At 34.7% G+C, this 14,214-nt stretch overlaps 1 protein-coding gene across 49 annotated transcripts in view; it reads right to left on the bottom strand.

Moving 5' to 3' along the window:
• EGFEM1 (EGF like and EMI domain containing 1) overlaps positions 1–14,214 on the bottom strand; it is a 688,205-nt gene that overhangs the window by 300,672 nt on the left and 373,319 nt on the right. For 43 of the 49 annotated variants that reach the window (XR_014824261.1, XR_014824257.1, XR_014824258.1 and 40 more), the window contains one exon: positions 13,824–13,946. The exons of the other annotated variants lie outside the window; for them this stretch is intronic. Coding sequence is in view for 39 of the 43 variants with exons in the window: in XM_084990208.1 (XP_084846334.1) it covers positions 13,824–13,946 (123 nt within the window). In the remaining 4 variants the exon portion in view is untranslated. The remainder of the gene's footprint in view (positions 1–13,823; positions 13,947–14,214) is intronic. 49 annotated transcript variants of the gene reach the window in all.

Genomic DNA, 14,214 nt, shown 5'->3' with positions numbered 1-14,214 from the left:
TTTTCTTTGAGAACAGAGTTAATTGTAAAATTTTTGTGTAAAATCAATTAGTATAAAAATAATTGTGTAATTCTTAAGTTTGGCCTCACTAGAACCCTTACGTATGCCAATACTATGCACATGTTATAAATTACCCATAAAAAGCAACTTTTTAAAAGTTACCATACCCTTTGAAGATACAACTGCTACTTTTCCTTACTCATGTATTTATTAACCTATTAAAAACTAATAATTGAATTATTTGAGCATATTTCAAGTATACCCAGAAAACACAGGATACATTTTTTTTTATTAATTCTTGTGTTAAAATAAGAATCACATATCACTTTATGGTTTAAATTTTCCTGACAATCAGCACAGAAAATGTAAACCATTTGATCGGATAAAAAGGAACTAGACTTTATAATATAATTTATAGAAATGTTTATTGACTTAGGCTGCATCTATTTCTTGCAATTTACAAGTGAGCAATTACAAATTAATTGATGAAATACATAGTGTTTTCTTTTCCTTCTTTCTTCTTTTTTTTTAGGGCACACACACACTATATGGAAGTTCCCAGGTTAGGGGTCCAATCAGAGCTGTAGCTTCCAGCCAACGCCATAGCCATAGCAATGTAAGATCCCCATCTGCGACCTACACCACAGCTATGGGCAACACCAGATCCTTAACCCACTGAGCCAGGGATCAAACCTGCATCCTCATGGGTGATAGATTTATTTCTGCTGAGCCATGACAGGAACTCCAATAGTGTTTTATTTTCTTATCTAATATTTCTTCTAGACTGATTACTGATGTAAATAATTGATAATAATAAGCCAAACTGAATATATTGAATATGAGGTAGGTGTCTAACACTATGCTAGAGCTGTGGGAATCCAAGAGGACTTTTTCTTTTCTTTTTTTTTTTTTTTTTTTTTTGAGAGCTAGAGAGCTATAGAAACAAGAACTTACATGGAAAACAAGGTTATCTTAAAGCTATTCCTAAAAGGCAGGTAGAATCCATGACTTCTATTATATCTGCTAAAGTTTAATTGCTGCTTATGGTTTCCTCTTTCCATTCTCTAATTTACTCTTTTCCATCCATCTAAGTAAGATGATTTCATATCGTACTAGATAGCTTAGGTTCTCTGTGTGGTCCGAGGACTAATGGTGAAAAGCTGTAGGGTTCAGGAAAGAAGACTTTAGACTGTCCCTCCACCTCTAAAATCCCTTTCTGGCCTCTTTCACAGAATTCCAGCCTTTGGATTACATTGAAAGTTTTAGGTTTATACTTTCTGAATTATGGAATTTATAACCTGGATGAATCTTTGAGATTTCCCAATCCAAATGTCTCCTTTTACAGATGAAGAAATTGAGGCCCAGAGAAGGGAAGGGGTATGTTCTGAGTTTAGAGTAGGTAGATATGAAAGATAACTGAAGTGGTTTCCTGTTGTCCATGATATTGATATTCAGAGACTCATGTGGGCAACAAGGGCAAATCTTTACAGATACTGGAAAGCACCACTTGAGACTTAAGTAGCTATAGCTGAAGAAAAAATGCCGGTCAGAGGGCTATCTGCATGTGGTGTGTCACAATGACAATGTGTGGCTCTTAGAGATCCACTTTTCTCCCTAATTTAAGAACTACTACCCATGCTTGTCATACTCCTCCTGATATGAATGAGTATATAATTAACACACTGAGATTCTGCCTGTGTTTTTGTGTTTTAAGCAAAAGTTTTTTCTTTATTTTTTCAACTTAAGCTAACATTCTTTTTGTTTGTTTGCTAGCTTGTTTGTGTATATAAAGAGTCTTTTAAAAAATATTGTTGCTCACTTTTTGCAAACCATCTGGCAATTCCATTTCCAATGACAAAGGAAAACAGTAAATACAGTACTGAGAACAAAAGTGAAGGCAGGTCATCTCTTCAAAGAGAGAACTTATTTACGGCCAGATTTGAGCAGTGTTAAATAGTGTGCCCCAACAACATAATTAATAATAACATTTAGGGGAAATTTTCATCTTTAATCCTACTTCTCATTAATTTGAAATTTACTTAGGATTTAATGAAGAAAAATAAGAATCAGCATTTAAAAAGCCTAGGTTCATAATGAAGATGATAAGCAGACTGTGCCAGATGGCAACATCAAAACCCATGGCAGGTTACACACAGAAATCAAGCACTGATTTTCAAAGGAGGAATAGAAAGGCTGGGTTTTTCTTATAACGGTAGAAAATTTTATATAGATATTCCAATATATCTGGTTTAAATGTGGTATCACTGTTCAATATGTTTTCTATCATATTACATGTGGCATTTCTGCTATCCAAAACTTATTACATATTATTTTTCATCTTATTTACAGAGACTTTGCTATTTCATCTCTCCCTTTGGTCTAGTAGATCATTGGAACTTACTGGTTCTTATCTCCTTTTGCATTTATGAACGTCAATAGCTGGGCTGTATCAATGGTCTCCCTACCATTTCCATGACTTCCGCCTATACCATGGCCAGCACAACTTTCAGAAATCACAGTTTCATCCTATTAAAAGTATGGAATTTACAACCAGCCTTTACTCAAATATGTCCCATTGAAAATCATAACCCTTCCCATGTACCTATAGAATTTATCTCTTGGGTTTAAGTTATCCACTGTTTAGCCCAAGCAAATCATTTCATGAGTACACTGAATAATGTTCTTTGCCTCATCCAATAGCTCTTCTACATCCAGAACATGAAATTAAATGATTTCTCAAAATGCATTCTATGAACTACTGGAAAGAGTAGAATGCAAAATACATGTTGCATTCTCTCAACATGTTTGGGAAACCTGAGTTAAACAAAGTTGGATGATTCCTCTCTTGCCTGTTTTTCCTTAACAGAGTTTTGGTATGTAGTGTTCCTCAAAATTATTTGACCAAGGACTTCTTTTTGTTTGATGTATATCTACCCATATGCATACCCATATAAATATATATATTTCTAAATCTTATTTATTTCAATTAAAACTCCAGGAAAATTAAATGCAGTGTTACCATATAACACAGCAATCCCATTCCTAAGTATACACCCAAGAGAAATGAAAGTATGTACACATGAAAACTTGTACATGAATGTTAATAGCATTATTATTCATAATAGCCCAAAGGTAGAGATAATTCAAATGTCCATCGATTGACAAATGGATTTAAAAGGTGGTATATCTATAAAATGGAATATTATTCAGCCCTTATAAAGGAGATTTGACACAAATTATAATATGGATGAACTTTAAATTAAAAATGTTATGCTAAAGGCTATTCACAATAGCCAAGACATGGAAACAACCTAAATGTCCATTGAAAGATGATTGGGTTAGGAAGATGTGGTATATATACACAATGGAAAACTACTCGGCCATATAAAATGAAATAATGCCATTTGCAACAACATGGATGGAACTAGAGATTCTCCTACTGAGTGAAGTAAGTCAGAAAGAGAAAGACAAATACCATATGATATCACTTATATCTGGAATCTAATATATGGCACAATTGAACCTTTCCACAAAAAAGAAAATCATGGACTTGGAGAATAGACTTGTAGTTGCCAAGGGGGAGGGAGTGGGATGGATGGGATGCTTGGGGTTAGTAGATACAGATTATTTCCTTTGGAATGGATTAGCAATGAGATCCTGCTGTGTAGCACTGGGAACTATGTCTGGTCACTTATGATGGCGCATAATAATGTGAGAAAAAAGAATGTATACATGTATGTGTAACTGGTTTACCATGCTGTACAGTAGAAAATTGACAGAACACTGTAAAGAAGTTATAATGGTAAAAAATAAAAATCATTATATAAAAAAATTGTTATGCTAAAGGAAAGAAGCCAGTCACAAAAAGCCACATATTGTATGATTCTATTCATAGAAAAGTCTGGAACAGAGAAGTCTATAGAGACAAAGAGCAGATTTATGGTTGCTTAAATCTAGAATGAAGTAGGGGAAGATAGGGAGATGACACTAAAGGGTAGAGGGGTTTTTTTTGAAGTAATAAAAATGTCTTAAAATCAACTGTGGTAATGAATATATTAAAAACCATTGAATAGTACATTTCCCAAGGATTGCTTGGAGGATATGTGAATTACATCTCAATTAAGCTGTTTCTTAAGACAAGTTTTTTATATCGCATATGAAAAATGCTACATAAATGTAAGATATCATTATCATCTTTATCATTTTATATAAAAGACATATCATTATTAGTAGTAATAAACAAAAAAGAAAAGTTTTTTAAATGTTGAGAATAGCAAATATCATACTATTTTGTAATGCCTGACTATGGCCATATTTTAATTAGCAAGTGATTAGCAATTACCCAACAAATGAACTAAAAAAATAAAAGGCTAACAAAAAAGCCTTTCTACTCAAGGTGATCTGTGGCCCTGGGAGCTCATTAGAAATGCAGATTCTCAGGCTGATTCCACACCTGCTAAAACAGAATCTGCACTTTCATAAGATCTAAGGTGATTTATACACATATTGAAGTTTGAAAAATATTGAACTATAGTACTTTCTAATTGTTAGAGCACTAAGCTGTTACATAGCTATTTTGCTTTCTTGTGCCTTAGGGCTTTCAATAGGGATTAAATCAGTTCACTTTCAATAAGGACAGCATCTAATGAATTACAATTAGCCTAATTTTCTCAGCTGTGATTTTAATATGTTTCCAGTGCTCAGTCAAGCCTCCAAAATGTGATGATTATTTAAAATATACAAAATTGTATAAAAATAAATAGATAAGTTGTTCAGGTCTTTTAGTCCCTTGAATTTTACAGACATGCCATGTTTTATAATCACTGATTTAAATGCAAAAGCCTGCAGTTACCTTGTTCAAAGATATGTAACAAATTATTTTAAACCAGCTTATTTTCTCATCAGTGAAAAGCAATTTATAACCACCTTTTTTTTTTGCTTAGTATTGTCACCAGTTTTGATGAATTAGCAAGGGTCATTTTGGTTATGCTCAAAAAATATTAAATATACATGAAGCAGAGAAAAGACTTTTTTTTTTTTTCAGAACTCCACTGGTTTGTGCTATTGCTGGGAATGCTGTATGTCTATAAGCTTGTCAGAACCAGAGAAATTTATAACTGAGAAATATGTACTTAAAGCATAAAAAGTACATATAAAATGCATTCTTTTCAATGATGATAGTTGTTTCTCCTCCTTGCTGCCTCTAACCTTTCATACCCATGCAGACAGGGAAGCCTGAGATGTTTTTATTCTGATGCTCTCTCCAGCCTGACCCAGAAATAGGGGTCAACAGGACCCAGTGACAAACTCAGACCAACCAGGGCACAACCGATCACAGATGTACGCTTGGGAAGTGAAGGTCTCCTATGAAGAACAGTGCCACCCAGCACTGTCAGGTCATCTATTACTGGAGAGTTGTCAAAGGGTTTTAGAGAATCCAGCTGTCTTTCTCAGTCTGCAAGACAGACTGCTAGTGACAATTCAGTTAATCAATTACTCTCAATATTTTGATAAACAATCAGAGGGGCATATGCTTTTACACAATGCCAGAAACCCACCAATACACTGTGGTAAAAAGAGAACACCACCACTTAGAATAATTCTTAGATACGATTCCTTAAAATATATCTTTCCTACTACCTATGTGGAACAGTAAGATATATGAACATTTATGTTTGTAACAGCATGAAGCACTCTATATATTTGTAGTATTTACTATTCTTGGGAATATACTCTTACCAATGGGATACCTGTATAGAAGATATAAAGTAAAAATACAAATAAATATGCTTCCTCTCATATGCTTGGTTTTACTGGCAATGCATTTGGAATATATCCAAGTGTAGCCACAATAAATAAATGAAATGTGTGATGTCTTTTTATATCGATATTAGTGGTATTCAAGGAAGCGCAGACTTGGTCTGAGAAAAAATGAATAGGAATAAATAATAAAAAGTGAAACCATTTGAACTCATGAACTAAAGTACACAGTGTTTTTTGGAAATGAGTAGTTTCAATTCTTCCTATGAGATCCTATACTGAGGATCCTATACTGAGGAAGTTCTGGTCTTCAGAAGGTCACTAGAAATACAGACATATGAAAACCAACAGCAAAAAAAGAAGTCCATTTTAACTGGCTTATTTCCTGACTAAGCATTACACACATACACACATGCACGCACACACAGACACAATCAGAGTTCTCCTAAGAAACTGATGAAGAATTTCTTATAGCAAGAATATTTAAAAATCAGTTATACATTACTGTTTTTATGATAGGAACAAAAAATAATATGGATGTTTGCAAAGGTAGGAACTAACTCTCCACATCTCAGAAGTCTAAAAAGATCACTCTTTAAAATACAGGATCATTCTACTGTATAGCTGTGTCCAATCTTTTGGGAAGGAACATGATAGTGGTGATATGAAAAAAGGTATATATATATATATATACATACACACACACACAGAACTGGGTCATTTTGCTGTACAGCAGAAATCGGCACAACATTGTAAATCAACTATACTTTAATAAAAAAACCTCAGAAAATAATCAAATAAAATACAGGATTGTACTGATCCTTTAGTGTGTGTGATTCTGTAATCTAAATAAAAATATTTAGAAGGAAAACACATATATGATGAATTCAGAAAGGGTGCCTCAGTTGGGGAGTTTCTCTCGGAAAAAGCAAAAAAATGTAAATATAAAATCTTTCAAAAAGATCAGCTCATTTTTCAGAGGACTAAATAGAGAAACTCAAAATAATTGCGAATTAAACAAAATGGTTTTATTCTTAAAAATAATAAATATATGTTGTGCTTTCTGATACATGGTAAAATTTAAGGATCATGAGCCAAACTTTAGAAGAAAGATCCCTTGATACCTGTCATTCCCAGATACTCCCATATAGCTAGTTGCCCTGACTGGCTGTTATGTTTCATCGTTTTTGCAAGTCGCAGGGGCTCCTGAGGCAGTAGGTTTGCCTGTAGGATTTTTGTCCTGGTATATTATCAACAAGAGGCCCCTGTGAGCAATGTCTTTGTTTGTCTTGTTTGGTGACCCCTTTTTTTCTACCACCTATAGGAGCTATGCCATAAATCTGTATGTCTCTAATGAAATTTGTGAAATGAACCAGCTCATCTTGGAACATCTATATCCATAATGGTTTCTTCCCACTCACCTCACTTCCGAATACACTTTTGACTGTAGTAAGTATTAGCTAAAAACTGAGGTATCAAAACAATTACTCTGAATTACTAGGGGGAAAATTATGGGCTTTAGTTAAAAGATTAACTTCAAAGCGAATTTCCACTTTCATAGCAGAGTTTTGGATTTGAATTATATGTGTTTTCTCTCTAGATGAAAAGACACAGATACTTAAGCATATAGTCAGAGTTTCTACAAAGAATGATCATGGTCTGGCAGTGGCAGCTTTGCTGTTCAAATCTCAGATGCCTTCCAGTGTCAAACAAGAAAGAAGAGTGACAGCAGGGCAGGTAGTATGAAGCAGCACTCCAATAAGATTTTTTTTTAAGGAAATTAAAGAAATGGAAGGAGAATTGTTCGGTCCCAGGACTGAATGATTAGTGTCTGTCCCTGTTCTTTGCAGGCCATTTTTGATTCAACCGTGGGTTATCTCTTTCTCTGGTTAATTCCCATAGCACCTTGCTTGTGCCTTCCATATATTTACCCCTGCTATCTTATACTATAGCCGTTTGTGTATCCATCTTATCTTCTTTATTGAACTGGAAGCTCCTTGGAGAGAGAAAGATAACCTTACACATTTTTATCTTCAGCAACATATAGCATAGGAGGAAATTAAAAAATGAGGGAAGCAGGAAAATTTCTTGAGCATGTATTATGCATTAGGCAAATGCAAGGTGTTATTATGTAAAAGGATACGATAACGACTGTGTTCCCTGCCTGACTTTTGAATTCATCAAGATCTAATCCAAAATAGGCAGATGTAGACAAAATATCAGCTTTATTTTTGTTAAGGTTGAAATTGGAGAAAAGGATTTAAGGGTTTTCTAAAAATGTATGCAGAATTAGATAAATGCTCCCACCTGGTCATAGGTATAGCTGGAAAACCTCAATCTACCCCTGGTGGGGGTGGGGGGAATGGGTCCTGATCTATTTAAACATGCATCAGAACAGGGCAGACCAGCATGGGCATTTCCTGCAGGCATTTGCTGATCCTAAAGAGGAGATAGGAAGGTGGACTCAGTTTCTTTCCCCAAACAAATAATTTCTTTCTCCAAACTCCCCAAGTGAGATAATTAACTCCTCTCCTGGGAAGAAAGGAATAAGTGAGGGGACAGGGAGATGTCAGGGATGGACAATATCCCTCTTAATGTGGTCACAAAGTAGGGGAAAGGAGATTTCCCACCACCAAATTTTTTTCATACAGTATCTCATTTACTCTCTCAATCTCTATCAGGGTAAATATTGCTATTCTGGTTTTACAGATGAAGGGACAGCCCACAGATATTAAGTAACTTGCTTTAAGCCTTACAGTTAGTGAATGTCAGAGTCAATATTCAAACCTAAAGTGTGTGCTCTTTGTTCAATATGGTCCACAGTGTAGGAGCCAGGTACATAATTTGGTGGATGGATGGATGCATGGATGGATAAAAGGAAAGAGATATTTGTATACATTTATGTGTCAAATATGATAAACCCAAAAATTTTAAGTGGTTCTAACTTGTAAAGATAAAGAATTTCATATTATAAATGTGTCTTGATAAATTCAAAAAAGATACTGTCGTGGCTCAGTGGTTAATGAATCTGACCAGGAGCCATGAGGTTGCAGGTTCGATTCCTGGCCTCACTCAGTGGGTTAAGGGTCTGGTGTTGCTGTGAGCTGTGGTGTAGGTCGCAGATGCAGCTCAGATCTGGCATTTTTGTGGCTCTGGTGTAGGCCGGCAGCTATAGCTCCAATTAGACCCCTAGCCTGGAAACCTCCATATGCTGCAGGTGCGGCCCTAGAAAAGACAAAAAGACAAAAAATTTTTTAAATTTTTTAAAAAGATAGGTGTTTTTTTTTTTTTTTTTTTGAACATAAGGATAGACTGTATAGGAATTTTCTTAAATTGTTCTTCATTTATATATCATCCCATTAGACTGTCAGCTCCTGGAGGCCAGGAAACTATTACTACTATTTTATGCTCTCCCCTAATTACTAGCAGAATTTCAAGATGCCCTTTGTAGATGACTATTAAGAGAAAAAGTATAGGGAAGTAAATAAACCCTTGACAATGACTTATTCAAGTGAATTTTATGAACTCAAAACCAAATATGTGTGTAGATAGATAGATGGATGGACAGATAGATAGATGGGAAGACAGATAGATAATATTTTTTCTTCAAATACTGACAGCCTCTAGTAATTGGCACAATATTTTAACCAAGTTGAGAAGGGCACATAACTGTGCTACAAGTGTGGAAAGAATTTGCATGAAGGAGGATTCTGATTAGTTATGTCTTTCTGAGCTAAGAAGAAACTAAAATCAAAAAGGTTTAAACATCAGCAGGAGGAATATAGATGACACATAAGAAAGGCTTTCCTGGTAGCAAGGGTTATTAAGACTGTGAAAGGAGCTGCAGAACCTCTTCCCTTGGAGAACCCTAATACAAGGATAAACAACAAGCTGGTTTAGATACAGTGGTTTGGAGGAAAGAAGCTGATCTGGGTGAGCTCTCAAAGCATATAGTATAATCACTTGTACTTGCATTTAAAATGTCAGACAATAATTTCCTATCTACATACTTAAACGCTATGATGGAAGAAAATATATTTTGTACTACTCGAGTAGGCTCAGACTACCCAACACAGTGCTGAACATTTACTAGTTACTCAATAATATTTATTGACCAGATTGATCAATCCAGTGGAAGAATGGGAATTGAGAAAAGGAGAACCTGATTTTATTCCTAGCTCTATAGATAAATTGTCTGGGAATTGGAGGAAAGCAATCTATTGCTTCAGGTCTCAATTTCCCTCCTCTGTGGATCATGGCCTCCACAAGTTGTAGGCCTCTGGGCTCCTGCAGCACTGTGACTCCATGGTTCTGATTGACCTGCTCTGAACCCAGGTCATGCTGCCTCTCAATCTAATCAAGAGGAAATAAGAAAGCTTGGTTTCAAGGGTCACTTTGTCTACTAATTAGCATTTTGAGTTTGTTTAAATCATTTAATTTCCTTGGGATTCCATCTATAGAGACCCTTTTCTTAGTTAAAATTTCTATAATTCTACATAAAGTCTTGATGAATTACACAGTTTATTCACATTATCATTTCTAATGTGTTCCAGGAAAAAATTGACTAAAATATTTTCAAATTACTTTAAAATAGTTTAACCATTGATTCATTAAACAATATACCTTTATGTTGATTTATTTCTTCCAAATGGAAGATTCTATCCTAAATGTCCAATCAATGTTCATTATCTTTATCAGTTCACTTACTAAAATGTACAATAATGTTAATTACCACTTCATTTAGAAAAACTCCTTGACTCTATGGTACTACCATGCTCAAACAGTCACACTATGGTACCACACCAATAATATAATTTAAACTAGCTGCATGGAAACACTTCAGAAAGTTCAAACTAAACTGAGACTTTGATTTGCCCTTTAGAAATAAAAAATATAATTTGCCCTTTCAAATGTAATAGATCTGTTATCAGCAAAAGTTTACACAGACCTACTGATAACCAAATAGTTTAACTAGTTAGACTTTAAATGACAAACCCAGCATGACTAAATGAATAAAAGGTAGACTGACAACTATAAAACAAGCATACAACAAAAAAGAACTTATAGCTTTGGGAAAATGAGACTTCTAAAAGTTTAAATTGTTGATATTTGAAAATCAATAAGACTGAGTAATGCAGTAAAAAGAGAAAAGAAAATAGAGTATTTGGAAGCAGCATACAAGATAGAATGAGAAGGTCCAAGACATGTACAATCAGTCTCCAGTGATACACAGTTATTTCTCCCTTTACTTTATACATTACAATAATCTACCTACAGAGTAAGTTAGAAACCATAGTTTAGGTTCAGTTCTATATTTGAGAGAAGGGGATACTCATGTAACTGAGTTAACAGAAACCTTCACTACAAGTTTATGGCTTTTTAGAGAAAAGGTTAAAGAATAAGATTAGCTTATAAGGCCATTTACAAATGTTTCAGTTCCATGGAAGGGTAAAACTCTAGTTGTATTTCAATGCTATAATAAATGTCTACTAAAATTTTGACTTGTATTTTAAAAAGCAATCCAAATAAGTTAAATCCAATTTATATTAATGCAAAGAAAAAATCTTTTCAAATGACTGTTTAATTCTATGTCTGCAGCATTCAACAAAATGGTCTTTGAAACCAACTGACCTTTACTGTTAGCATCCAGTAAATAAATGTCATTAGTACCCTCACATGAAATGAAATGTTCATTTTCAATGGCTTTAGAATGCATTAATTTCAAAATGACTTCTATTATTTTTATTTAATTATGTGTATAAACAAATCTGAAATCATCGAATGTTCAACAATCAAGCAAGATGAATCTCAGGCATCACTATGTCTACCAAATGGTCACTTAAAAAAATGAAAAAGAAAAGATGCTAAGATATGAGACTTGAGAGAGGTATTCTTTACTGGTGAGTTGCTCCACCCAATAACACCAACCCTAGTTCTACATCTCAGTAAGTAGGAAGTCAATGTTAATTCAGTCTCAAATCCCGATTCTCACACATACTAATGTTAGTTCTATTCAGACAGCACGAGTGGACATCAGTTAAATGAAAGCATGGAAATCACTTCTCTAAATATTTGATGTTTATAGGAAGAGTGACTAATTGCAATTAAAATACGAGATAACTGCATGTAAATGAATTAATAGGTGTAAGGTTTAACATGCCTTATCAGCCTAATAGTTGTTACAAAAATAATAACAATAATTGTCGAAACTAACACTGCCTAATTGCTGTGCTGGGCACTTCAAATGTAGCTATAATAATGATCATGTTAATAATAATAATAATCAGCCTAAAAGAAACACAGTTCATAGCCTGTCAGGCAAGGGAGAGGTTGTGAAAATAGTGTTGTCATCAGGTAGACCATGCTATCTTTAGTGGCCAAAATGAAATGAAAGTTTCCTAGCTTTCATTTGGACACCATGAGTGCTTAACTCCTCTGGTTCTCTGATATTGAACCAATACTGAAAACACCATTGCGAAGCAATCTCATCAGAAATAAAGATGACCTCACTAGAATATAAAAGAGTGTGGGTGAATTTAGGGCTTGCTTTTATACATTTATACTCTTCTAGGCAAAGGACCCTGCCTGGAGTGAAGTCTTTCTCAGAAAGTCCTGGGTGCAGTCACCCTTGAACATCTGATTGTCTATTTGGAGCCCTTCCTGTTGCTGCCTTCCAGAGCCTTTCCAGAAGGGAATGAGCTACATTGCTTTCTGAGAATCTGAGAAATTCTCCAACTTACTCACACCTGCAACTTGTCTTGTGTAGGCAAGTCCAAATCAAACCCACAGTTCCAGGTCTAGACACCTTCAGTTGGATGTCTTTGGTTTGTTTTGTTGTCTCCCACCAACTTATTCACATATGTCCCATAAGGAATAGACATTGTCAGGGGAAGAAAAAATGACTTTGATTTTGTAAGATGAATAGGAAAACATAGAGTAAATGCATTTCTATCTGATCTTATATTTAAAAAGCCTGAATACATAAAATGCTCAAGCATTTTAATAGTATGAATAGATAGGTCAAAGAGTCAGAAAGGACAGTTATAAGACATGGTACAGAGGATCATTTTAGTTTGGTATCTCCCTTTTTAGAGAAGAAGGGAAAGTAGTCACTGGTCCTAATTATATTCCCAATTTAGGAAACAACTGAGGTCATAAATGAGAGTACAATTTAGAGTTATCATTTTAATACCTACTACATGCTACCCACTACCTTAAGTATTTAAATGAATTATCTTATTTAATTCCCACAGCAACTTTTGTGGTTTTAGGAACTACCATTATCCTAAATTTTACAGATGAGGAAAGAGTCTTAGCAAGATTAAATAACATGCCCAAGGTTACATAAATTTTAAGTGACAGAGCTGAGACTCAAATCCAGGTCTCTTTGAATCCAGTGCACTTAACCTCATTCTATAATGCTTTAAAACACTCTTCTGTAAAGTTTTGGCTTATGTTTCAATCTTTGCCTCTAATCAGTGAGCTCCTCCAGGGCAGAATTTATTTCTCATTAATTTTTTATCCCCATAGCATGGAATAATGCCTGATACAGAGCAGTTACTCGATGATTGTCAGATGAACATAATGATGAATTAATAAATAAAAGAAAGAAGAAATTAATTTCAAAAGGAGACTGAAAATGGAAGTTGTGGGGAGGGGGACTAATTCTACACCAAGACTATGATTCCTGTGGTTAGTTTTGTGTCCCTCCATCTCCATTGTAACAATATATAAGTATTTTATAATAAGCACCATTTTCACTTTAGAATTAAACGAAATGCTTTCACAAATGTGTACTTTACCCAGGGATTTAAATAAACGATTGAAATTCCATAATCAGAACATGACACAACCAAACCAGCGTATAATCACATGTTTCTTATAATAAGCTACTTGAAGTGTTCTTAAGGTTACAATTTTATAATCTAGACATGAGAGGAAGATCTGTGCTCTTGACAACATTCAGCACAGGCATTTCAACTGGCTCTGGATTAAAGACAACCCCCTCTTTTGCATTGGATGTTCTCTTTCCTTATCAGGAAACAGACAGTCCTAACTGTTACCTTCACATCCTCTGCCATCTTTCTCCAGCTTCTGGCCAGCTTGACACTTGCAGTAATAGCTGCCAATTGTATTACAACATTGGTTCTGACAGCCTCCATTGTCAGTGGTACATTCATTTATATCTGCAAATGAATATTTAAACAGAATTAGCTCCCTATAACTAGACACACATAAAGTCTTCAGTGGCTCTCCTAAGTGTACCATTACAGAGTGACATCATTCTTTGACCTGGGGTGAAATGAGATAAAACTATATTATCTCATTTTAATTAGAGCTAACACACTCTTGTCTTTTTTTTTTTTTTTCCTTTTTCTTATTTTTTTGGCTGTGCCTATAGCATGTGGAAATGCCCAGGCCAGAGATTGAACCCGAGCCACAGCACTGAAAATG

Source organism: Sus scrofa, chromosome 13, assembly GCF_054392235.1.
Source record: "Sus scrofa isolate SSC_HxYL_T2T_F1_AM1 chromosome 13, Sscrofa_HxYL_maternal_Yorkshire_Landrace_v2.0, whole genome shotgun sequence".
Taxonomy (NCBI): domain Eukaryota; kingdom Metazoa; phylum Chordata; class Mammalia; order Artiodactyla; family Suidae; genus Sus; species Sus scrofa.
The sequence above is the reverse complement of the archived record's forward strand: the minus strand, read 5'-3'. Positions and strand labels throughout refer to the sequence as shown.